The sequence below is a fragment of the Papio anubis genome, chromosome 12, assembly GCF_008728515.1.
Source record: "Papio anubis isolate 15944 chromosome 12, Panubis1.0, whole genome shotgun sequence".
In the NCBI taxonomy this organism is placed as follows: domain Eukaryota; kingdom Metazoa; phylum Chordata; class Mammalia; order Primates; family Cercopithecidae; genus Papio; species Papio anubis.
In genome coordinates this window covers 9753150-9774673 of record NC_044987.1, presented here as the reverse complement: position 1 = coordinate 9774673, position 21524 = coordinate 9753150, and the positions used below count along the sequence as shown (strand labels likewise).

The 21524-nt window shown below is 53.5% G+C and overlaps 1 protein-coding gene across 4 annotated transcripts in view; it reads left to right on the top strand.

Moving 5' to 3' along the window:
• The window catches only part of SLC37A2 (solute carrier family 37 member 2), a 33737-nt gene that overhangs the window by 5870 nt on the left and 6343 nt on the right, over nucleotides 1-21524 (top strand). The window contains exons 1-18 of one of the 4 annotated variants that reach the window (XM_031652826.1): nucleotides 1074-4936; nucleotides 10594-10675; nucleotides 11014-11107; nucleotides 11234-11312; nucleotides 12916-13051; nucleotides 13488-13564; nucleotides 14380-14546; nucleotides 15191-15228; nucleotides 15524-15676; nucleotides 16013-16103; nucleotides 17574-17636; nucleotides 17991-18076; nucleotides 18584-18632; nucleotides 18827-18900; nucleotides 19156-19234; nucleotides 19339-19436; nucleotides 19714-19778; nucleotides 19968-20024. In XM_031652826.1, coding sequence (XP_031508686.1) covers nucleotides 10646-10675; nucleotides 11014-11107; nucleotides 11234-11312; nucleotides 12916-13051; nucleotides 13488-13564; nucleotides 14380-14546; nucleotides 15191-15228; nucleotides 15524-15676; nucleotides 16013-16103; nucleotides 17574-17636; nucleotides 17991-18076; nucleotides 18584-18632; nucleotides 18827-18900; nucleotides 19156-19234; nucleotides 19339-19436; nucleotides 19714-19778; nucleotides 19968-19998 — 1410 coding nt within the window. In that variant the 5' untranslated portion in view covers nucleotides 1074-4936; nucleotides 10594-10645 and the 3' untranslated portion in view covers nucleotides 19999-20024. Of the gene's footprint in view, nucleotides 1-1073; nucleotides 4937-10593; nucleotides 10676-11013; nucleotides 11108-11233; nucleotides 11313-12915; nucleotides 13052-13487; nucleotides 13565-14379; nucleotides 14547-15190; nucleotides 15229-15523; nucleotides 15677-16012; nucleotides 16104-17573; nucleotides 17637-17990; nucleotides 18077-18583; nucleotides 18633-18826; nucleotides 18901-19155; nucleotides 19235-19338; nucleotides 19437-19713; nucleotides 19779-19967; nucleotides 20025-21524 lie in introns of those variants that run through there. The other 3 variants (XM_009187580.4, XM_009187582.4, XM_003910896.5) reach the window with 3 other exon arrangements.

Genomic DNA, 21524 nt, shown 5'->3' with positions numbered 1-21524 from the left:
CATCAGAAGCCTATGCCCGAGAGCAATTACTCAGTACAGTGCTTTTCTGAGACAGTTCTTGGTTGTTAAAAACAAAAACTCTGGCCTGCCAGGCCCAGTGGCATGCTTACAGTCCCAGCTACTCCTGAGGCTGAGGTGGGAGGGTCCCTTGAGCCCAATAGTGTGGGACTGTAGTGCACCATGATTATGCCTGTGAATAGCCAGTGCACTCCAGTCTGGGCAACACAACAAGATCCCATCTCTTAAAAAACAAAAACCAAAAACTCCCCCTCTATTCTATAACTGAATACAGAGCCCTTAAGAAGCATCAGAGTAAAATAAAAACTATCTGTAGGTGACAGAGACTTAAAAAGTGTTGATTAACTTATTACTGATAATTTTCAAGAATGAATGATCTGATAAGAATTCATGACAAGAATAATGCAACTGACAAGGAAATTTGGTTGCTTCTGTGGTATGCAAAACAAAAAGATGCTAATCCAAACAACAAAAAAATCTAGACAATGTCTAAAAATATAAGGCTAATTTCAAAAAACACAATGAACATGATATTAATTTATAAAAATGAACATGACTTTTACAGAGAAAAAATCTTAGATAAAATTTCTGAGATATAATTTACATAAAATGCCAAGAATATCGACTGAAGATACTCAGTGAGCTTGAGGTAAGTCCTGAACATCTGTATTTTAATAAAACTGCATAGGAAAGGCTGATGTACAACTCCAGTTGAAAACCAGTGGCCTGGAAGATGCTAGATTTAAATTAAAGAAGGAAAGTTGCAGCCCAGTAACTTATTTTATTATTTTATTTTATTTTATTTTTTCGAGACAGAGTCTTGCCCTGTCACCCAGATTGTAGTGCAGTGGCACAATCATAGCTCGCTGCAGCCTCAAACTCCTGAGCTCAAGGGATCCTCTTGCCTCAGCCTCCTAAGTAGCTGGGACTACAGGCATGCACCACCACACCCAGCTAAGTTTTTTATTTTTGTAGAGACAGGGTCTGGCTATGTCGCCCAGGCTGGTCTCAAACTCCTGGCCTAAAGCCATCCTCCTACCTTATCTTCCCACCTCATCCTCCCAAAGTGCCAGGATTGCAGGTGTGAGCCACTGTGCCCAGCCTCCAGTAACATTTTAAATAATAATTGAAATCGTGACTAGTAACACATATATACTGTTGTCATCAGGGAAGGCACCATCAGGGTGCTGATAAATAGAAACATGTCATGTACAGAGAGGGCATTGAGAAATCTGCACAACTCTCATATAGCATATAATTTCTCAAATATTTAGATAAATAATAATATTTTACCAATATAGATTTAACCTAGAGAAGGCTGAGCATCTCTTCTGACTTGACAATTATTTCTAAGCAATTGATCGATATTAACATATTAAATAAATCTAATTATTTCTAGCACCTCTCTTTTTAAAAGATGAAAGAACAAATCTTTGTGGTTTTCCAGGAGCCCTCCCTCTTTTTAAATTAAATATTCAAACTCATCAAGATTTTGCCAACTTTGGCAAAATTTTAACGCATTTAATTGCTTATTTTCAGACTTACTGTTTGCATGTAATATAATCTAAGACAAATCAAATTTTCTTTCTACAGACCTACAAATTTATCCATTCAGATTTGAGCTTCACTGTTCTCTTTCTTATTCTGGAACAACCAGTCATTTTTCTTATGTGTAATATTTTTCGTTTTAATAAACAAAAACAGGTTTCAATACGATGTATACAAAGTCATACTTCTCTGCCACTATTGCACCTAGTAGAGTCTCATTCAAGTATATTGGTTATATCTTTTAACCAAAGTAACTAACATTTCAGAGAGAATGGGGAGTGGGGAGGGTGGATCATCATAAACCATCTAGAACACACTAGCATTCTAGAAGGGCTCAGTAATACGCATAACATGACTTTCTCTAGCCTCCAGCACTCTTCACTTTCACACTTCTCAAGGTGTGAATTCAGCTACTGTGTTCCCCAACATCTCTGGGATTTAAGACAGACCTGGGTTGAAATCGTTTCACCACTGTGAGCCTTGAGTTTGCTGAGCCCCAGTTTCCTCATCAGTAAAAGTCAGATGGGTTCTTGAGGATAAATGTGATAATATAAGGAAATATTCTTGACGTCTTGTGGCTGATTGAGGGTACTCAATAGGTATCCTTTTACTTTCTTCCAGATAAGTTTAGGTTTAGATTCCTATCAAACACTAAATGTCACGTAGTTCTTCTGTAGGTCCATTATTATGCTGAGCTCTGAGGCCTGCAAAGACAGTCAAGACAGGGTTCTACCTTCTTGGAACTAAGAATCAAGCCGGAGAGAGGGTGTGTACACATAGTCAGCAATTTTGGAAGGCCCTGCTCTGCTTATTGAGTGCCAAAGGATGACATTTCCCATGTGCCATGTCATTCAGAGGACCAGCAAGGGGAGTGCAGAAGTCGGTTGGGGAAATTTTGAAGAAAACCGACTTGTTGAGCATTTAACACATAAAAGGTTAGATATTATGTGTATACATTGCCTGGCATACAGGAAGCATGGAATACGTGGCGGCTTTTACTATCATTATTAGTGATGATGATGATATTATTACAGATACATATTAACCCAATTCACCTTTCCTGTGCTAAACAAAATACAGTGCAGGGTGGAGACAAATAAAAATAAAGACTTGTAGTCTGAAAATGAGAAATCAAGTCTCTGTCACATTTAACTGCTTTCACATGTCCCCCATTTAAGAAGTGGAGAAGACAGAACAGGAAGCTGAAAGTGGATTGGCCCTGGGCCTTGGACTCCTCCTCTGTAAAATGAGGGTAATAATAATACCTGTATCACACGAGTGTTTTGAGGTTGAAATGAGGTACTATGTGTAAGGTACTTAGGTCAGTGCCAGGCTGATGTGAAGCACTGAGTAAACACTAATGATTGACTATATTCTATTTGCTTTTCCTACTACTTTGTGCCAGGCATTGTTTATTTGTAATTCTTGTGGAACTGCAAGGTGAATGTTAGCTTCCCTGTGGAACATATGAGTATAATGAGGCACAGAGCAGTTATGTAAGCCTGTCCAGCGCCACACAGCTGATAAATGACTGAGCTGGAGTTGGAATCAAGATTAGTCTGACTCGTAAGCCCATGGTCTTTCCACTGCCTTCCTAATGATAGCGTTGGGTGGGGAAAAGATTACATGGCCATTTGGCCTTGGACAAATCACTTAACATCTCCAATAAGGCTCAATTTCCTTATCTATGAAATGGAAATAATGATGTACCTATATCACAGGGTTTTGGTGAAGTTAAATGAGAAACTGCTTACAGCACTTAGCCCAGTGTCTAGCATACTTGGTATTGGCTAGGTGCTTATGTATTTCTGTGAAGGGAGAGATTCATCTCCATTAGGAGAAGGAAGTCTTTGACTTGGATCTGGAGGTGTTCTGAGCAGAGGTCACAGAGCCGGCAAAGGCATGCAAGTGGAGACATGGCCTGTCCCCTGTCTATGAAGTAGTAACATGTAGCTCCAGCTGGCAGGAACAAAGGGCGCCCCTGGACAGGAGGCTGGGAGGCATATGGCGCCAGGTGTGTGGAGACAGCTGCAGACATCCAAGCAAGAGTCAGAGACGGTGGAGTTTCTGCCCAGGAAGATGTTGCTGTCCTCCTCCTGTTAGGCCTTCCTTGTCAGGATGATGATGAGTGGCTTGTCCATGGCGTTTCAGAGCCACAGAGCACCGGAGGTTCCCCAGCCCGGAGCCTGGCTGGTTCCTGCCTTTTGTGCCAGTGTCTGTGTGGGTGTGTCTGGGAGCGCCTGGCAGCATGGGAAATGACTGCAGCTGGTCCTTATGGGGCTGGGCCCATTTCCTGGGGCCCTCTGAGGGGACAGCCCAGAACGTGCATAAGAAAAGCCTGTGGGAGGAAATACCAGGGTGACCACAGCTGGATGAGCAGGAATGGGCAGGAGGGCGAATTGGGCAGGCAGGAAGAGCAGGAGCTGTGAGCTCCCCACACCTCGATCTTCCCCTGTGAGCTGGAAAAGGCCACAGCTGAGCTAGGATGGATGGTTCTGCCCTATGGAGTTAGCTAAGGGCTTTCACTGCCGGTTCCTGGTGCCCACCCTGAGGGGGACGCAGGAGAAAGACATTCAAACGCATACCGAGAGATAACCTGTGTGCCAGACACTTTCACATCCAGGATATCTCATTTAATCTTTATAACACTCTCGTTCAGCAGGAGTGTATGATCTTATTTAAAGGAAGATCAAACTGAGGCTTAGAGACGTACAACAACTTGCCCAACGTCACGTGAAGTGGCAGAACCAGAAATAAGGACTCAGCCAATTTTGCTTGAAGTCTGAGGTCCGTTTCCTTGTTCTGTGGGCTAGCTCTCTCATATCTTACTTTCCTGCTGACTGCAAAGAGGTGCATGGTAAGGGCAGCAGAAAGGGCTGCTTAAAATGAGCTTTGATGGGAAGAGGCTGCTTGGAATAGGAAATGAGGGCTCCTGGGGAGAACCTGGAGGCTCAGCCCGTGATCCCTACTCCGGCCCCCCAGAAGGGGCATGTGAGCCTGTGGAGGTCCCATCCCCCACCCCTCGTGACAGCAGCTTCTCCCCCAGCTGCTTTTTGGGCTTCCTCTTCCACCCTGCTGTTTCCTCTTTCCCTCCCTACAGTGGACTGGCGTGCACCTCACTGGCCTGGGGTGGGGCTATCTGACTCAGGCCCTGTGGGCTGGTCTAGAAGGTAGCAGCAAGGTTTCGAAATAGTCTGTATGGTTGGCCAAGGCCTTGTTTTTTCCAGTCAAGTTTCTGTATCAACTGAGAGCTGGGGTCGGAGTTGACAGTCCCAAAGTAACAGCAGAATTGAGGACAGACACCAGGCGTAGAGTCCCTGAAGCCCAGGACGTCCTATCTGAGTCACTAACAGACACAGACACTAAGTTGGTGTGTGTGGGGGTGGGGCGGCGGGTGGGGGGGCAGTGTCACTACTCTCCTGTTGGCTTTTGGCTCAGGTCTTGTCCCCTGGACCCTTCCTGCTCAGGAGAAGGAAGGCCATCCTCCTACACCTCTAAGCAGGACTGCAGCTCTGCCATCATCAACATGCTTCCATCAGTGCTATTTACACAACCTTTCTTCAGAAGAGACACCAAGTTAAAACCTGTTGGCTGCCTCTTCTGAGCTCCACCAACACTCCCACCCTCCCCGTTATTCCGGCTGCTGATCGGAGCCCCTGCTGCAGCGTGAAGCCTGTCTTCATTCTGCCTGACCATTCAGGGTCCCCTACTCAGCTTTCTTCCCAAAGCAAAACCATCTGTCCTATATTTTCCTCTTTCCTAAAACAGATTATCATCTGAGCCACCAATCTCTTCTCAAACGTCCTGAGTTCCTCGTGGCTCCTGGCCAATGGCTTCTTTCTTTGGGAAGGCTCTCGGGGCAAGCTCTGAGTCAACTTGATCTCTCTGAGCATGCGCCCACGTCTCAGCTGGAGGAAGGACAGCAAACAGAGGGTTCCCTGAGGGGCTGGCTGCTGCCCTGGGAGAGCTTTGCGCCTCCCAGAGGGAGCCTTGTCCTGTCTTGCATGCTAAAGGCCTGGCTCAGGGCTCTGCCCCTGTGGTATCTGTTCCTGGCTGGCTTTTTCCTAGCAGGATATCTCCCAGTGCTGGTGGAGGGCTTGGCGGGGGGAGGTGGGCACTCTTGCCATTGACCCCAGCCAGGTTCTTACTGTACCCAGCCCTCTATCCTTTTCAGATCTGCTTAGTCTCAGAACAGTCACATCCGAGAAGAGGCCACTGAGTCCATTTTCTCAGGACAAGTGCCAAAGTCACCTGTAGCCACAGCCAGCCCAGCCTGGGACGGGGGAGTGGCTAGGGAGCCACTGGGGAACAGGGGCTGTTTCTGACATCCCGGGAGCAGCGTCCCTCTGCTGGGCTGTTTCTTGGTTTTTGCTGTTGCAGTGGTGGTGGCAGTTGGTCTTTTGGGGGTTTTGTTTGTTTGTTTCTAATCTGTTGCTGCTTTGGGAGATGCCATTTCTTGATTTTTACCCCAGAAGCATTCCTAGTGCAAAGTCTCAACGAGGTCAATAAAGTTATTATCGGGCTTCTTCGAAAGAGTAGGTTGGACTGTCAGCTAATAGTTAAGAGATAGCTAGTCGACCTCTCTATCTAACTTGGTTATTCAGTAACCAGTATCTGGTGGGGGGAGGTGGGTTCTGAGAAGTGCCACCTCTTGCTAACAAAGTCTTTGAGGGCCATCAGACAGCCACCCCATCTGGAGCAGCCGGGGATCTTCCCCTCCATCCTTTGATCATTGGCCTACTTGCCCAGCCCGGCCCGGCCCCTGGGCTGCCATCCTCCCTGTCACAGCGACCCTGGGGCCAGCTAGGCAAGGCCTGGCTGTTCATATTCTGTGCCCTGCTTCTTTTCTGGGACCTCTTGACTCATGAAGGAAGGACTGGTGACAGGAGAAGTGAAACCTGCGGGTTCTAAATGCAGGAGCGCGTCAGCTGCCTTCCTGAAGCTAATGTGAGCTTGGCAGTCTTGGTCTCCGTCTAGCCTAGCCCTTAGCCTGACCGAAGTTCCCAGTCTCCTGTGGACCATGGCACCTTGATCTTTCTCTTAGAAAGGGAAAGGGGAATGGATAGAGCACCAGACTCGGAGGAGGCCCTGACAATGGGGAATGGATAGAGCACCAGACTCGGAGGAGGCCCAGCTCCAACTATGCCATGCCCAGCGAGTGGTGTGACTTTGAGCTCGTCCCTCCATCCCTCTGGAGGCCAGGAAGGAAGTCCCAGAAGTGGCCAGTGCCAGGCCTAGTGTCACACAACACAGCTGAGGACCCCCTGCACCCCCAAGACTCATGACTCTCCTGCTACCTTGGGTGTGTCAGGTTTTCTACCGGCAGGATCATAGGGGACTCCAGGTGGTGGATTTCAGGGAGTTGGGGTCAGACCTGACAGGGATATCAGGCCACCACCTGGAGGAGGGCAGGGCTGGAATCTTGGAACCTACCAGGTCAGGATGCAAGTTGGGACCCCTGCTGACATTCCTGTCTGCCCAGGGGAGCAGGTGGGAGGGCCCCGGGGCTGGAGTCTCCCCTATGTCCCACTGTAGGCTCCCCAAGAAGCCCTAGAGCCCACCACAGGCAAGGCCAGAGCTCTAGGAGCCAGAGAATCCTTATGTTCATCTAGACCCAGCTATGCACAGTGGGAGGTGGGGTGGAGGGTCCCAGGCTGGCAGCCACATCTCTGCCTTCCAGGTAAATCCAGGGCCTAGAACCTCCACTTCCCAGGAGAGTTTGGTTCAGCCCCTGACCCCACTTGGCTCCTCTAACAGAGCAATGTGGGCCGCCTCCACCCCTCCAGCCCTTCTTCCTCGTCTGAAAATTGGAAGCACACTAGCTGTCATCTAAGCGCTTGCTGGGCATCAGGAGCAATTTCAGACTGGTTAGGTGCATCTCACTAACCCATCAGTAGTTCTGAGAAAGGTGACAGACTCTGCTTTTCCGATGAGTAAAAAGATGTAAGGAATGAAACCAGCTTTTGCCTGATTCCCAAGTCCTTACTCTTTTCTCTTGTAGACATCCACCACCTGGGGTCCCCTGTGATGCTGCCATGTGCCTGGGAGTGGCTGGCAGGATGACAAAGGCCCAGGGAACTGGCCTTGAGCCTTAGTGAGGAAGCCTGTCTGCGCTTCCCACCAAAACCTACAGGGCACAGCCCTGGGTCTTCACCTGGCTTAGGCTGGCTGGGGTTCAGAGCCGCTGACCTGGGAACTCCCGCTCTCTTCAGTGGCTTCCCATCACCTCCACAGATAGCCTAAATGCCACAGCTTGGCATCTGAGGCCCTGCGCCATGCCACCTGAGGCGCCTGCCCTTCCCAGCCACCTCTGCTCCTCGGCTTGACTGTTTCACCCTTCAGATATCCCCACCGAGACAGAGTTCCCCAAACAGGTAGTGTCATTTCACACCTCCATGCCTTCGTGCACGCTGCTTCCTCTCCCTGGCAGTCCTCCCTGCCCCAGCTGTGGTTGGCTTGGCCTCGTCCTGCTTGTTTTTGAAGCCTCAGCTCCAGGAATCCTTTCCCGACACTGCTCCCTCCTTCTGGCTGGGAGTCTCTCCTCTGTGTCATCTAGGGCTCTCTCTTATAGTGTCATCACACCAGGTCTAACTGTTTCCCGGCTGACCTGTGCGCCCAGGCAGGTGGAGATCCCGCTCATAGATTCTCTTGCTAGTGCTGGATTGTAGCATGGTGCCTGGTGCAGGATGGGCACAGGGATGCATGGGAGAGCAGCCTCGCTTCGGCCAAAGAGAATCAAGATGTTAGAAATGGGCACAGCTCCTCCTACTGAGGTTGGCAGGGACAGGACTCCAGACAAAAGGGCCATGGGGCAAATAAGGAAGAACACCTGGGGCCACAAGCAGTGGAGTCGGGGAGGGCAGGCTGGAGCTGACACAGTGCAGCGGGGGGAGTGGGGTGGGAGGGGAAGGGGTGCTAGCAGCAGGCTGTGCCTCCGGGCCCCCATTGGCTCTGACCAGCCCTGGGAGGGCTCAGCGTGAGTGTGGAGGTGCAGTCTGGCTTCCTAGTCAACACCAGGCTACGTAGCCAGCAAGGGCTTCACTGCTGAGCCTGTGATGAAAGAACAGTCGTAGCTGGGGCCCCGAGGCCCCCAGGGATCTTTCAGACACTGAGAGGATCTGATTTGTCACCATGGTCAGTGGTCAAACATCTTGGCAAAGGCCCTGGCACGTCCATGTGGTCATGAAGGCTGGTCCCACTGACTGGGGGGCCTCAGCGGCAGTATAACCAGGGACCTGGGGACTGGGGGAGAGTCATGCTGTGTTCTCTTGTGGGACAGACAGGGTTGATGCTAGCAGCCATGTGTAACTGATGAGGAAACCAGAGGCAAAAAAAAAGGCTTAGGGATTCCCAGGAGGCTACACAGGCAATTAGTGAGAGGTGCCACGCAAAGCTTCCTGCCTCCCCCTGAACCAGGTGCATCCCAGGCAGGGCTTGGTGGGTGCTATCTGTAGGGCTGCAGGGTTCTTCCATCCATTGCTCTTTACAGAAGGCCAGCTGGACAACCTCTTCAAAGTCTCTCAGAGGATTGCCCTCAGATTCTAGAAGTCCCTGAACTAAGAGTCATGAGCCGTATGGCAATAGGTGGAACCTGGAAAACATTGTTGCCACAAGCTTGCCCATGTCAGTCACTGTGACAGGCACTTGGAGTAGCCCCAGCTTCCCTAGACAACCTGAGTCCCTAGAGGACCTCTCTGACCCACATGTGCACCTTTGGGAACCGGCGGTCAGAGAGGCTGGGGTGTGGAGCCGCCTGCATTCCAGACTACACTGTTGCACCTTCATGCCGGGTGGGATGGAAAGGCACTGACAGCATTTTAGCAGAGCTGTGGAGGGGCAGGAGCAACTTCAGTCTCTCAAGAAGACAGACTGTGGGGACTCAGGTAGGAAGCTCAATCCAGGGGCAAAGTGAGAAGGAGCCTTGTAGCCCAAGCCCATTCAGGCTTCACGGAAATGCCCCTTTATTTCCCAAGTGGTAGTGGGTGTTGCTTCATGCCACATTTGGGGGAAGTGGGTTTGAAGGAGGATTCTTAGGCAGAGGGAGCATCCAGTGTCCCGCCCTTGGGCTCTCGGAGCCAGGACAGAAAGAGCTTCAGGAGCCCTCCCACCCTTTTTCCTGACCCTTCTCCATGAAGTCTTCAGTGAGCCCTGGGTCTCGCCTAACTCCTGGCCCCTTCTCCTGGACTGGGGCTCCACTCTGAGGCCTATTTTCCATGCATGTCCTGGCTCCTGGCTGCGGCAAGGAAGCAGACAGTGACTCAGCAGGGCTCTGGGGTCTTTCCCCAGGCCTCAGGCTCGGGGAGCAGCCGGGGCGCAGTGGAAATGCTGAGTGCCACCCAACTGGACTGTTCTTTCCATCCTGGGCCAGGGCATGGGATGAGACGTGAGGAGTGGGAGACAGCACATGTGTGTGAGTCACAGATGGAAAGAATGGGCTCTATCCAGTGGGATGGACAGACTGAGACTAAGAAGAAGGCTTGGGTCTGTCACCGGCTGTCCCACTGCCACCTCTTTTCCAACTACCACCTGGCTGAAGGAGGTGCTGTGTCTGCCCTGGTGGAAGCTTCAGAGGAGTGTCGACCTCATTTTAAAAGCAGACACTTCTCCTGACTGACTCAGTCTCCTTCCAACCGCCAATCATTTCAGACATGTGAAAACCACTCGAACTCCCTGCCCCCACCTCTGCCGCACACACGCACACACACAGGCGCCCTGACCTCAGGAAGGCCGACGAAAAGCAGAGGTGCTGCCAGCTGGTCAGAGCAGGCAGAGGTGCTTCCCGTGGGCTGGGGCTGAGCCAGCTCCAACAGAGGCCTCAGGAGTTGGAACCAGGGAGACAGGTCCCCTGAGTACCCTGGCCTCTGGGCATTTTTTCCCAGCCTCCCCTTGGCCTCTGCACCAAGAAGGAAAGAGCTGGTGGTGCCCAGGCCCTGGGACTGCCAGAGGGGACACGGGTCGGGGATGCCGGCCCAGAACTTCCAGCCGGGGCTGACTTCCCACTAACACAGATGCTGTCCCTTCCTGCAGGTTTCGAGGCTCCATCCTGTTGCTGACCTTCCTCATTTACACCTGCTATCACATGTCCAGGAAGCCCATCAGTGTCGTCAAAGTGAGGCTGGCTGGCAGCAAGGAGGAGTGCAGAAGCATACTGTCATAACCGTCCTTACCCCTTCCCATGGCCACCGAGGCTCCTTTTGAGTTTATTCCCCAAGACAGTTGTGTGGGTGGCTGTAGATGGAATAAGCGTGCAGGGCCCCTGGGCTGTGTGGATGCTGCTCATGGCTCTGATGTGGCCGCTTTCCCCTGCAGCCAGTTCCTGCAGGAGGAGGTGCCAGTAGGGGACATGGAATCTGGTTAGGAGGCAGTGTCTCTGGTATGGTTGGGGCAGGTGGTTGCTTGCTCCCCTCTGGGTCAACCCCTGACCTGTGTGTCCCATTGCCTCTCCAGAGCCGTCTGCACCAGAACTGCTCGGAGCAGATCAAACCCATCAATGATACTCACAGTCTCAATGACACCATGTGGTGCAGCTGGGCCCCATTTGGTAAGCCCAGGGCAAGGTGCTCTTCCCATTCCCCATTCCCTCTTCCTCGAGAAGAGGCTGTCCAGGGAGGGCTTCCTGCAGGGGCATCCATGCAGTCAGCTTTCTGTTCCTCCCATCTGCTTTCAGACAAGGACAACTACAAGGAGTTACTGGCGGGCGTGGACAACGCCTTCCTTGTCGCCTATGCCATTGGCATGTTCATCAGGTAAGGACAGAGGCTGAGCCTGTGACCAAGAGGAGGATTTAGAGCTGCTGCCTCCCCTTAAGGAACCTGGGGGCAGCTGGGTTGAAGCGAACTCCCACCAGGGAGTGACGGCTCCCCAATGTGGGGGTGAGCTCAGGGATGCTGCACATACAACCCACCCACAGCCATCCTCCGTGCCTTACCACGGTCGCAGGCCTGCTCCTTCGCCTGGTGGACTCCCACTGGTAGCAGCTCTTTTGCCTGGAAAGGTTTTCCTGGATGTTGCCTTTGAGTCTGTTCACTCAGATAGCACAGTTGGTGGGTATGGGCTGGGACCCTTTAAGGATGGCCCTGCGTGCACATATAGCTGGGAGAATCCCCGTCCTCTGCTGCATCCAAACCAGCGCGGGAAGCATGCTGTTCCTTGCCAGGAAGCCACGATCGATAAGGCTGCAAACTGCCTCCAAAGAGCTCACAGGCTAGTGGGGGCAATGGATGCATCGGCAGCTGGTGCTAAAACTGTGGCCGGCTCCATGACAGACGTGGCCATCGGGTGTTCTGGGAGCTCCGAGGTCGTTACTCAGTCCAAGCTGAGCTAGAGCAGAGGGGTCAGGGAAGGCTTGTTGGAGGAGATGGTGCCTGACCTGATGCAAGGGACTTGGGTGCAGCGGAGCAGATGGAGACCTGAGCAGAAGGAATAGCAGGAGCAAGTAGGGCAAATGTGAAGAAGCAGCATGACCTACGGGAGGAACTGCGGGCAGGTGTATGGAGGGAGTGACAATGTAGGGAAGGTAGCAGCAGGGCTGAGGGCTGAGGGCTGAGGTCATTTGCACATGAGGTCCATGGGCAGAGATGCATGGAAGGCTTTTCGCCAGGGCGTCCCATCCAGTTGGGCATTTCTGAGAGTGATGCTGAGGTGGATGAGACTGGTCACACAGAGGGACCAATTTGACAACAGCCCAAGCTGTTGAGCTTGTGTTACTATAGTGGTGATAGAGGTGGAAAGAGGCGATGTACTGGAGCACTAGCTAAGAGGTAGCCGGGTGAGTCTTGGAGACTGAATGTGAGGGGTGGGGAGGAGGGGCGGGAGTCTGAGGGAGCTCTGAGCCTGGCTTGAGTGGCCAAGGGGTGGCATTCACTCAGATAAGGACAGCAGGATGATGAAGGCATCAGGGTGGTTGGCAGGAGGAGGAAGAGGACTTCCGCTTAAGAGCACTGGGTTTCAAATGCCCCAGGGGCATCTGAATAAAGGAGGCACCTGGCTGCGACAGACTGTGAAGCTCTGGGAGACAGATCAGGCCTGAAGATATGCATGTGGAGCTATTTAGCCTATGGGTGGTTGTTACAACCATAAAAGTGATGCAAAAGGCTGCTCCGAGAGGAAGATCCACGACAGGGAGCGGCTGGCCAAGCGAGGAAGATGAGCAGGCTAAAGTCATGGAGCATGGCCAGGTGTCACAGAAGCAGTGAGGGACAGAGGTTGGCCCCGTCACATGGCCACACAGAGGTCATTGGTGGGACCTTGGCCAGAGCCACTTCCTAGTGTGGTGGGGGCAGAAATGTGGTAGGGAGTTGAGGTGGACTCAGAGGGGCTTAACCGCAGATCCAACTTTCTCTTCCCCAGTGGGGTTTTCGGGGAGCGGCTTCCGCTCCGTTACTACCTCTCGGCTGGAATGCTGCTCAGTGGCCTTTTCACCTCACTCTTTGGCCTGGGATATTTCTGGAACATCCACGAGCTCTGGTACTTTGTGGTCATCCAGGTATGAGTCACCGTCTTGCACTTGGGCCTGTGTTCCCGTCTCGGGAAGGACCTGGGAGACCGCCGCTCACAGCGGATGGGAGCCTGTGTTCCTGGCTCCCCGTCTGGTGCTGTCTATTACACTGCACTGGGTTCCACCTCCTGGTCCTACTGCCCCCGCATTTATTCACTCAGAGAGTTGGCCTTGAGCACAATGCCATGGTCACTTCTGATGCCCGAGAGGCTTGGTCTCTGCTTGAACAATCTTGAGCGAGAGAAGCCAGCTCATGACACTGGGGAGGTGTGGCATGTGTGTAAGGGAAGGGCAAGGTTTGTAGTGTGGGGTATGGAGGGCTCTTTGGCTATAAAATTGAACCTCCTCAGCCCAGAGTGGTCAGAGCAGGGAGCCAGTTGCTCAGCCCAGGTCTGCTCCCACCCTCCCTCCCCTCTCCCTGCAGGTCTGTAATGGACTCGTCCAGACCACAGGCTGGCCTTCTGTGGTGACCTGCGTTGGCAACTGGTTCGGGAAGGGGAAGTGAGTGTGACAAGGGAGGAGGAGTGGGAAGGATTGGGAGGGCTGGGGGTCCTGAGCTGGTCACTGTGGCCTCTGATGTGATTTCAGAGGGAAGGGTCAGAAAGCAGCCTCTGAGTTGCTGTTCACATGCTTAGCAGTGGCTAAAAGCAGGACTGATTTTCTCATTGATGAGGCTTTAACCCATAGAGCAGGCAACCTTAGTTATGCTTTTTTCTAATAATAGATGAATTTCTATTTTCAACAAAGACAAAAAGCCTATAAAACTTTTGCTCCCCCTTAATTGGCTTGTGTGCAAAACAAAGTTGCTTCGGAGAAGGGATTTTCGACGTTGGCACTACTGACTTTCTGGGCTGTTGGACCCTTGTTTGGGGACTGTCCTACCACTGCAGGCTGTTTAGTAGTAGCCTTCCTGGCATCTGCTCACTGGATGCCGTAGCACACCCCGAGTTGTGACCATCAAAAATCTCTAGCTGTTACCAGATGTCCCTGGTTGAGGATGGTGCTTTAGAGTGAGATGGTGGGACAGAAAAGAACGAGGGCCGGGCCCCCATGCCCTCGGTGTGGCTCGAGCTCCCATCGGCACTCACTCAGGCAGCTGGGCAGGGGGAGCGAGACCCCAGGCCCCGCAGCCACCTGCTTGACACCACCCAAGGTCTCCCACTCCTTGCTGACTTGCGGCTTTGGGGCTCAGTCTTTGGTGCCTTGGGGAAGCTGCAGTCGGCCCAGCTTTAGAGCTTGGTTGGGGCCGTTGCTATGAACAATGTGCTTTGCTTTTTACTTTTTCTACCCTCTTCCTTTCTCTTCCTCCCTTCCAGGCGGGGGTTCATCATGGGCATCTGGAATTCCCACACATCTGTGGGCAACATCCTGGGCTCCCTGATCGCCGGCATCTGGGTGAATGGGCAGTGGGGCCTATCGTTCGTCGTGCCTGGCATCATTACCGCCATCATGGGCATCATCACCTTCCTCTTCCTCATCGAACGTGAGTGGGCCCCTCACTCCCCACAGACCCCACAAGTGAGCCTAGAATGTCTCGATTTCTGGGAGAAGGCAGCTGGATCTACTAGAAAGATTGCTGGTCACAGAGTGGGAGGACCAGCCTTGAGACTTTGGGCAATCTCTCAGAGCCTTTATTTTCTCATTTGTAAAATAATAATAGTAATAATAATGTCTATTTTGTAGGATTTCTGCAGGCTTAACTGAGACACCATAGTTAAAATGCCTGGCCCATAGGAGGTGCTTGGCAAGCATTGGTTGAATCTGAGAGGTGTGAGCAAGGAAGGTGGAGTTGAAGGGACATTCTTACAGTGACCAGGCTCTCCACTTGCTGCAGGTGGCCTTGTGCACTAGCCAGGCCAGGTATGAGAGCCACTCTGTAGCTAAGAGTACTAAAGTCCAAGAGGCAGTAGTGACACAGCTGGTTGTTAGGAAAGCCAGGCCTAGAAAGCTGTCTCCTGAGCCCCAGGCCCTGCTCCCTTCTGCTGGGACACACACTGGCCACCTTAGGAGTTGGAGGTGGGGCCGGTTCCTGGGATGGCTTAGACCCAGTGCACGGTGAGGGTCTGGCAATCACCTTGGGATTGGGGGGGTTGGGAAGCTTCTTAGAAGGCGATTTTTTTTTTCCAGACCCAGAAGATGTGGACTGCTCCCCTCCTCAGCACCATGTGAGTGTGAGCCCTCCCAGCCCCATCCCTGCCCTCCAACTCCATCCAGAGCGCTGGACGCAGAGAGGCCTGGGGAGCTAGAGCAGAGAGTTCTGGCCCTCACTGACCTCACAGACCTAGTGCTAGGCACATGGGTTGGCCCTACAGCCTGATGGGTCTGGCAGGTCAGTCCAGCCCGAGATGAACATGTGCCTCCCCATCCTGGGGGCCAGTGTCTCTTGCCTGGGCTGCACCTTCAGCTGGTGGGAGGCAGCACACAGACGCACCCACATCAGGGCTCGTCTCCTCTGCTCAGGGTGAGCCAGCTGAGAACCAGGACAACCCTGAGGACCCTGGGAACAGTCCCTGCTCTATCAGAGACAGCGGCCTTGAGACTGTGGCCAAAACCTCCAAGGGGCCATGTGAAGAACCTGCTGCCATTGACTTCTTTGGGGCGCTCCGGATCCCAGTAAGAAGTTTGTGGAATGGAGGAAAGAGAGGGGCTTTCCATATTTTTCTGTTGGTGATGAGGAGATGGGGTGCTTGGGTGATCTCTTTTTCTAGAACTTCTTTATAGGGGAGATGTAAGCTGCGCAGCCTGCCTGGGGAGGGCAGTGTGGGAGACTTGTCTCGAAATGACCTTGCACAGTGGTCATGTTGCTTTTATTGGGACTGGATGTGTTGGAGGCTGCCTTGTGTGGCAGGTGATGGAAAGTACTGGGGTGGTGCTGAGTACCCCTCGGGGCCACCACTGAACCCAGGACCTCTGGACCCCTTCCCATGTGCCCCCTGTTGCACTCCCCAGGGCGTGGTCGAGTTCTCTCTGTGTCTGCTGTTTGCCAAGCTGGTCAGTTACACCTTCCTCTACTGGCTGCCCCTCTACATCTTCAATGTGGGTAAGTCCAAGAGAAGGGGAATGAAGGGGTCTCTGAGGAGGCCAAGGCCACCTCTGGTGGGAGAGGAAGCCCGTCGTGGTGATACCTGTGATTCCAGTATATAGGCAGAATTCCTGCTGAACCTCTCCTAGAGTGAAAGGAGCTTGATTTAGTTCTTTATTTAAATGAAAGCTAAACCCAGCACGCTACCCCCTAGACCCTGACTCCAGCCACCTTCCCTCCGTTGGAACTGAGCTGGGGATTAGGAACTCAGAGCTCTGTTCTGCAATTCTTGCTGTCTTCTTCTCTAGCCCTTAGTGTAGGAGAAGCCCCCTCCAGGCTGCTTGGCTCATAGGTGGTAGGGTTGGGAGGTGCTAGGAAAGGCCTGCCTGCCGGATCTGTCCTCAGTCCAAGGAAGAGGGCCTGATGAGCGACCCCACTCCTTGTAGCCTGGTGGTGACCATGGTGGTCTCCCAGTGGGACCTCATGGGATTGATGCCCCTATGCCTGGGTCTGCTGGGCTGCACTGGTGTTCTGCCCTGTCTCACGGACCTACTCCCTGCTGCCCCTGCCCAGGGATGTACAGATGAGAAGAGATCACTTGAAAAAGGATGTTTCATGTCCACCTGGCCTGGGTCTCAGCTTTTCCATAGGTCGGGCTACCAAAGAGCAGCCCACGCCGCCCTGCCCAGCCCCCAGGAGCCTCCAAGCTCCACCAGGGCTGAGGACCTCTCACCCAGTACTGCTCCCCTCCCTCCCAGCCCTGGGGAGGAACAACAGCACCTTGCCACACGTTGTGCTTGCTCTGAACAGGATACTGTAGGAATTACTCATGGCCAAGTCTCAAGCCGTAGCTTGCCCTGCAGCTCTGTCGGGGCCTCTCTCTGTGACAGTGTGGAGCGCTAGGGCAGCTTCTTGGACACCGTGACTCTTTGTTTTGTGGCCTTGGTGCTGACTTCAGAGTATGAGGCAATCTCGAGGGTGGGGCTACAATCTCGGCTTCTGGACATTCCTTTTTTAAAACATGGAGCCAAGGCCTGTTACCTGAGGCCCCTGTGTCCCTGCAAGTCTCCTTCCTGGCCGTGTATGAGCACAGCCTAAGGTAAACGGGAAGAGCGCCTAGTGCTGCTAGGGCCCCAGTGAAGCAGAGAAAGGGCTGGGCTGAGCTCAGGTTGCGTTCCAGGGGAAAGGTGGCCACGGGACAGCAGGCTTGGGGGCCAGATCCCAGGGCTTGCCAGGGAGGGCTTGTTCTGGGAGGTGAAGGTCATCCTGCAGGGGAAGAGGGCAATACAGGACGGGACCAGGAGGGCATCTGTCCAAACTGCTGCACTCTCACCCTGTGGCCCTGGCCAGCCTGCTCCACACGTCCCTAGCTCTTCCTCAGAAAAGGGGGCAGTGGCCTGGATCATGCTCTGCAGGGCTTCTAGCTGTGACGCTCAAGGATGTTTGTCCTGAATCCCAGGTCTGACCACATACCTGTGTTTTCCACAGCTCACTTTAGTGCCAAGGAGGCTGGGGACCTGTCTACACTCTTTGATGTCGGTGGCATCATAGGTGAGGCCCTGCCCTGCTCTGCCAGCAGTCTCCCTTCCCCTCTTTTCTTGTGGGGTGCAGGAAGAAGGGACAGGTCCAATGGGCTATGACCCGGGTAGGTGGCACCAGAGGAAAAATGGCTCCTGGGTTTATTCTCAGTTCTGCTCCTGCCTGGCTGGGTGAGCCTAAGAAAGATGCCCTTTTGTTTGGTCTCCAGTAGTGATGGGCACTAGAGGAAGGGGAGGGCTGCAGACAAAGCAGCTCTGCTGGTTCTTGCTGGCAGGCCCAGGCCAGCACTGGGCACAGCTGGGGTGCCAGGTGAGGGGATGGGTGGTCCTGTCTGGGAGGCAGTGTGTGAGTGGGTGTGTGTTCCAGGCGGCATCATGGCAGGGCTCATCTCTGACTACACCAATGGCAGGGCCACCACTTGCTGCGTCATGCTCATCTTGGCTGCCCCCATGGTGCGTATAACCTCGAGGGTAAAGTGCGAATGCATGTGAGCAGGAGCCTGTGTGGGCCTCTGGCCTGTGTGCACGTCCACGTGTTACACACATGGATGTCTCTGTGTACACGTGCACGTGCATCCCTGTGTGCACACGGGGGAGGAGAGGCGAGGGTCAGCAGAGGCACCTTGGAAAAAGAGCCAGACTGCAGACTTTAGAGGGAGATTCATGACTGTTTGGCCTTGGTAGAGAAGGAGACCACCTCCTAAACGTCTTGATCAAGGAAAGAAGAGATTGAGGTTGAATCTGAGAGAAGACTGTTGGGAGAAAGGGAGATGATAGAGTACCACGTTTTAGGCCGTCCATCCTGGGACATTTAAAGACCAGAGAAATCTGGGTATGCGAGGGAAAAGGAATAGGATGCCTTCTGGGGTTTCAGGGCAGGAGATGGTTGTTCCAGACCTCAGGGCTCCAGGCCGGCAAAGGGATTCTGGGTGACTCTGCCTCTCCCCTCTCCTCTCTCAGATGTTCCTGTACAACTACATTGGCCAGGACGGGATCACCAGCTCCATAGGTGAGGAGGAGGTTGCAAGTCCTGCCAGGCCATGGGAAAGGCACTGCCTTGGGGGCCCCATGAGGCCGGCCCACGTGGGGGCACTGGCAGGTGGAGGGGCTGGGAGGGCTGAAGGCCAGAGGGTGCTCCTGCCCTGGGGCTGGGGCTGTGGGTGGTGCCTCCTCTCTGACTGGGCTGTCTCTGTGCCGTCCCAGTGATGCTGATCATCTGCGGGGGCCTGGTCAACGGCCCATACGCGCTCATCACCACTGCTGTCTCTGCTGACCTGGTAAGTGGGGCCACCTCCCGAGGGCCAGGAACCACTCTGGGGGCTTGGTCAGGGCCACCATCTCCAGGTCCATTTCCCACTGTCTCCCATCCCGCAGAGGAGAAACCATCAAAGTCCTTCAGAATGTACCATGGGCCCCTCTCCTTTCAAGCCCAAACCCCAGTCACCACCTTCCCTGAGTCAGCCCCTCTCCTGTCCTGGTTCCGCTCCTGCAGCCGCTCGGCTGGGCTTTCCCACTCCACTGTCTCTCTCCAGGGCACTCACAAGAGCCTGAAGGGCAACGCCAAAGCCCTGTCCACAGTCACAGCCATCATCGACGGCACCGGCTCCATAGGTCTGTGACTCTAGCTCTGTTGTGGGCCGGCCCCTGGGCATAGTGCCCTCCGGTGGGCAGGGGAGGTGCAGGTCCCCCTGCTCACGAGGCTGTGCTCTATTCAGGTGCAGCTCTGGGGCCTCTGCTGGCTGGTCTCATCTCCCCCACGGGCTGGAACAACGTCTTCTACATGCTTATCTCTGCCGACGTCCTAGCCTGCTTGGTAAGAGTCTTGGGGTACACAGATAGGTATTGAGGGATGCTCCGTCCTGCGAGGCTGCAACCCTGGAGGTCCAAAGCATTGGCCATTGGGGGTTCTGGGGTAATGAGAGCAGCTGCCCTTTGCTCGGAAGCACTCTCCCTTCCCGAGTGACCCCTTGCCAAATGGGAGTGTGTCTCTCCCCCTTCTCCACTGCCAGTCCACGGGTCACCTGGCGCTGGGCACTCAGTGCTCAATGCTAACGGTGCCCTCCCTTCCCTCTGCGCCTTGTGCTCCACAGCTCCTCTGTCGGTTAGTGTACAAAGAGATCTTGGCCTGGAAGGTGTCCCTGAGCAGAGGCAGCGGGTGAGTCCTCCGGGGAGCTGAAGTTACCCCCCTCTGCCAAACCCACTTCTCATGGGAATCAGCCCAGGGCTCAGTTTCTCCAAACGCAGGCTGAGGCTCCTCCAGCCCAGACCTGAGGAGCACTGAGCCAGTCCCTGGGTGGCCCCGCCCTGCTAACCTGTCCCCTGTTGTCCCCGTGTGTCTCCATAGCTCTAGTGTGGTCCTAACCCACCAGCGATAGTATTTCCCTCAAGTCCCATGACTTTTGTGAGTATTTACTTTGAGTCTGTGACTCAAGCGCCATTTGAATGGGGGCTGCATGCAAATCCTCTGTCCTGCAGTATGACTTTTTCCAACTTTCTCATTTTTCTCGGGGCCACTTGTAAAGACTCAGCCTCAGCAGAGCATAGTGCGTGGGAAGCGTTTGCCAAGGGGTCTGAGATGCCACAGAGGTTGGCGGCCTCTTCCCTGAGGGACAGTGTTAGAACTTTGGATGTGCCCTCCGGGGACAGAGGAGGCAGAAATAGGGAAACCAGTTTCCCTCTGAGCTGAGACTGAGTTGCAAGTGCCTCCTGAAGTTCAGAAACCAAGGTCATCTGGCCCCTCTGCCTGGGGTATGCAGAAAAACAGCAACTACCAATCAAAGTCTCTGAAACAAACGTGAATCAAGCATGGGTGCTGGCCCGGTGTGCTCTCTGCCTCCTGTCTGGTGGTGGTGGATGTGGTGGTGGCACCAGTAGGTTAGTGGCTGAGGCTGCACAGTGCTGGTGGTCGGATGGTGGGCGGCCCTCTCCCGCTGGGCGTCCTGAGCAGGAGCCTCGTGCTAATAAGGAGGCTGCTAACGAGCTGGCCGGAGCCGTGGACCTGGGCTGGATGGCAAACGTGAGGAGGAACCCCCTGGGTCATGGTAACCAGCACGCATCCGGGGACGCACTTCCACTTAAGGAAGACACCACGCAGGGGAGAGAAAGTGAGAGCAGGAAGACACGACACAGGAAGCACACAGAGCACCTGTCCTGCCCTGCCTGTCCTGGAAGGGCAAAGTTCCTGTGCCTGTGCTCCTTGGAGCCAGGCCTGAGGGTGGGAGGGGAAGAAGAGCAGCGGAAAGCGAGAAGGAGTATTTAGTGAGCAACTGCTCGGTGCCTGGAGTTGTGTCTGGCTTTCGATGTGTGAGCTTGCCTCGCAGCAGCCTCTCATTGGAGGTGAGAGGCAGAGACTCAGAGCTCGGGCACAGCCTAACACTGAACCTGGGCCTGGGGGTTGTTTGCTTTTCTCTGGACTGCCACCGCTGTCCCAGGCTGGTCCTTCTCCACGGGGAGCCTGTGTGTGAGGTGTGCAGTGATTTGTCAGAGCAGACAGAGCACTGGACTTGGAATCCAAAAACCCCTGGACAGTCCCGCTTTCTCCACTCACTCCATGAGACCTTGGTCATAGCATCCAGATTCTCTGAACTACCACATCTTTGTGTATGAACGGGGATGCTTATCCCTGGATACCCGGCAGAATTGACCTGAGGCTGAGATAAGATGGGATATGTGATGTTGCTTTGTAAAGCTGTCAAATGTGGCATGAACATTGTAAGGTTTTAATTTCTTTCTTTCTTTCTTTTTTTTTTTTTTTTTGAGGCAGAGTTTCACTCTTGTTGTCCAGGCTGGAGTGCAGTGGTACAATCTCAGTTCACTGCAACCTCCGCCTCCCAGGTTCAAGTCATTCTCCTTCCTCAGTCTCCCGAGTGGCTGGGACCACAAGGCAAGCGCCACCATGCCC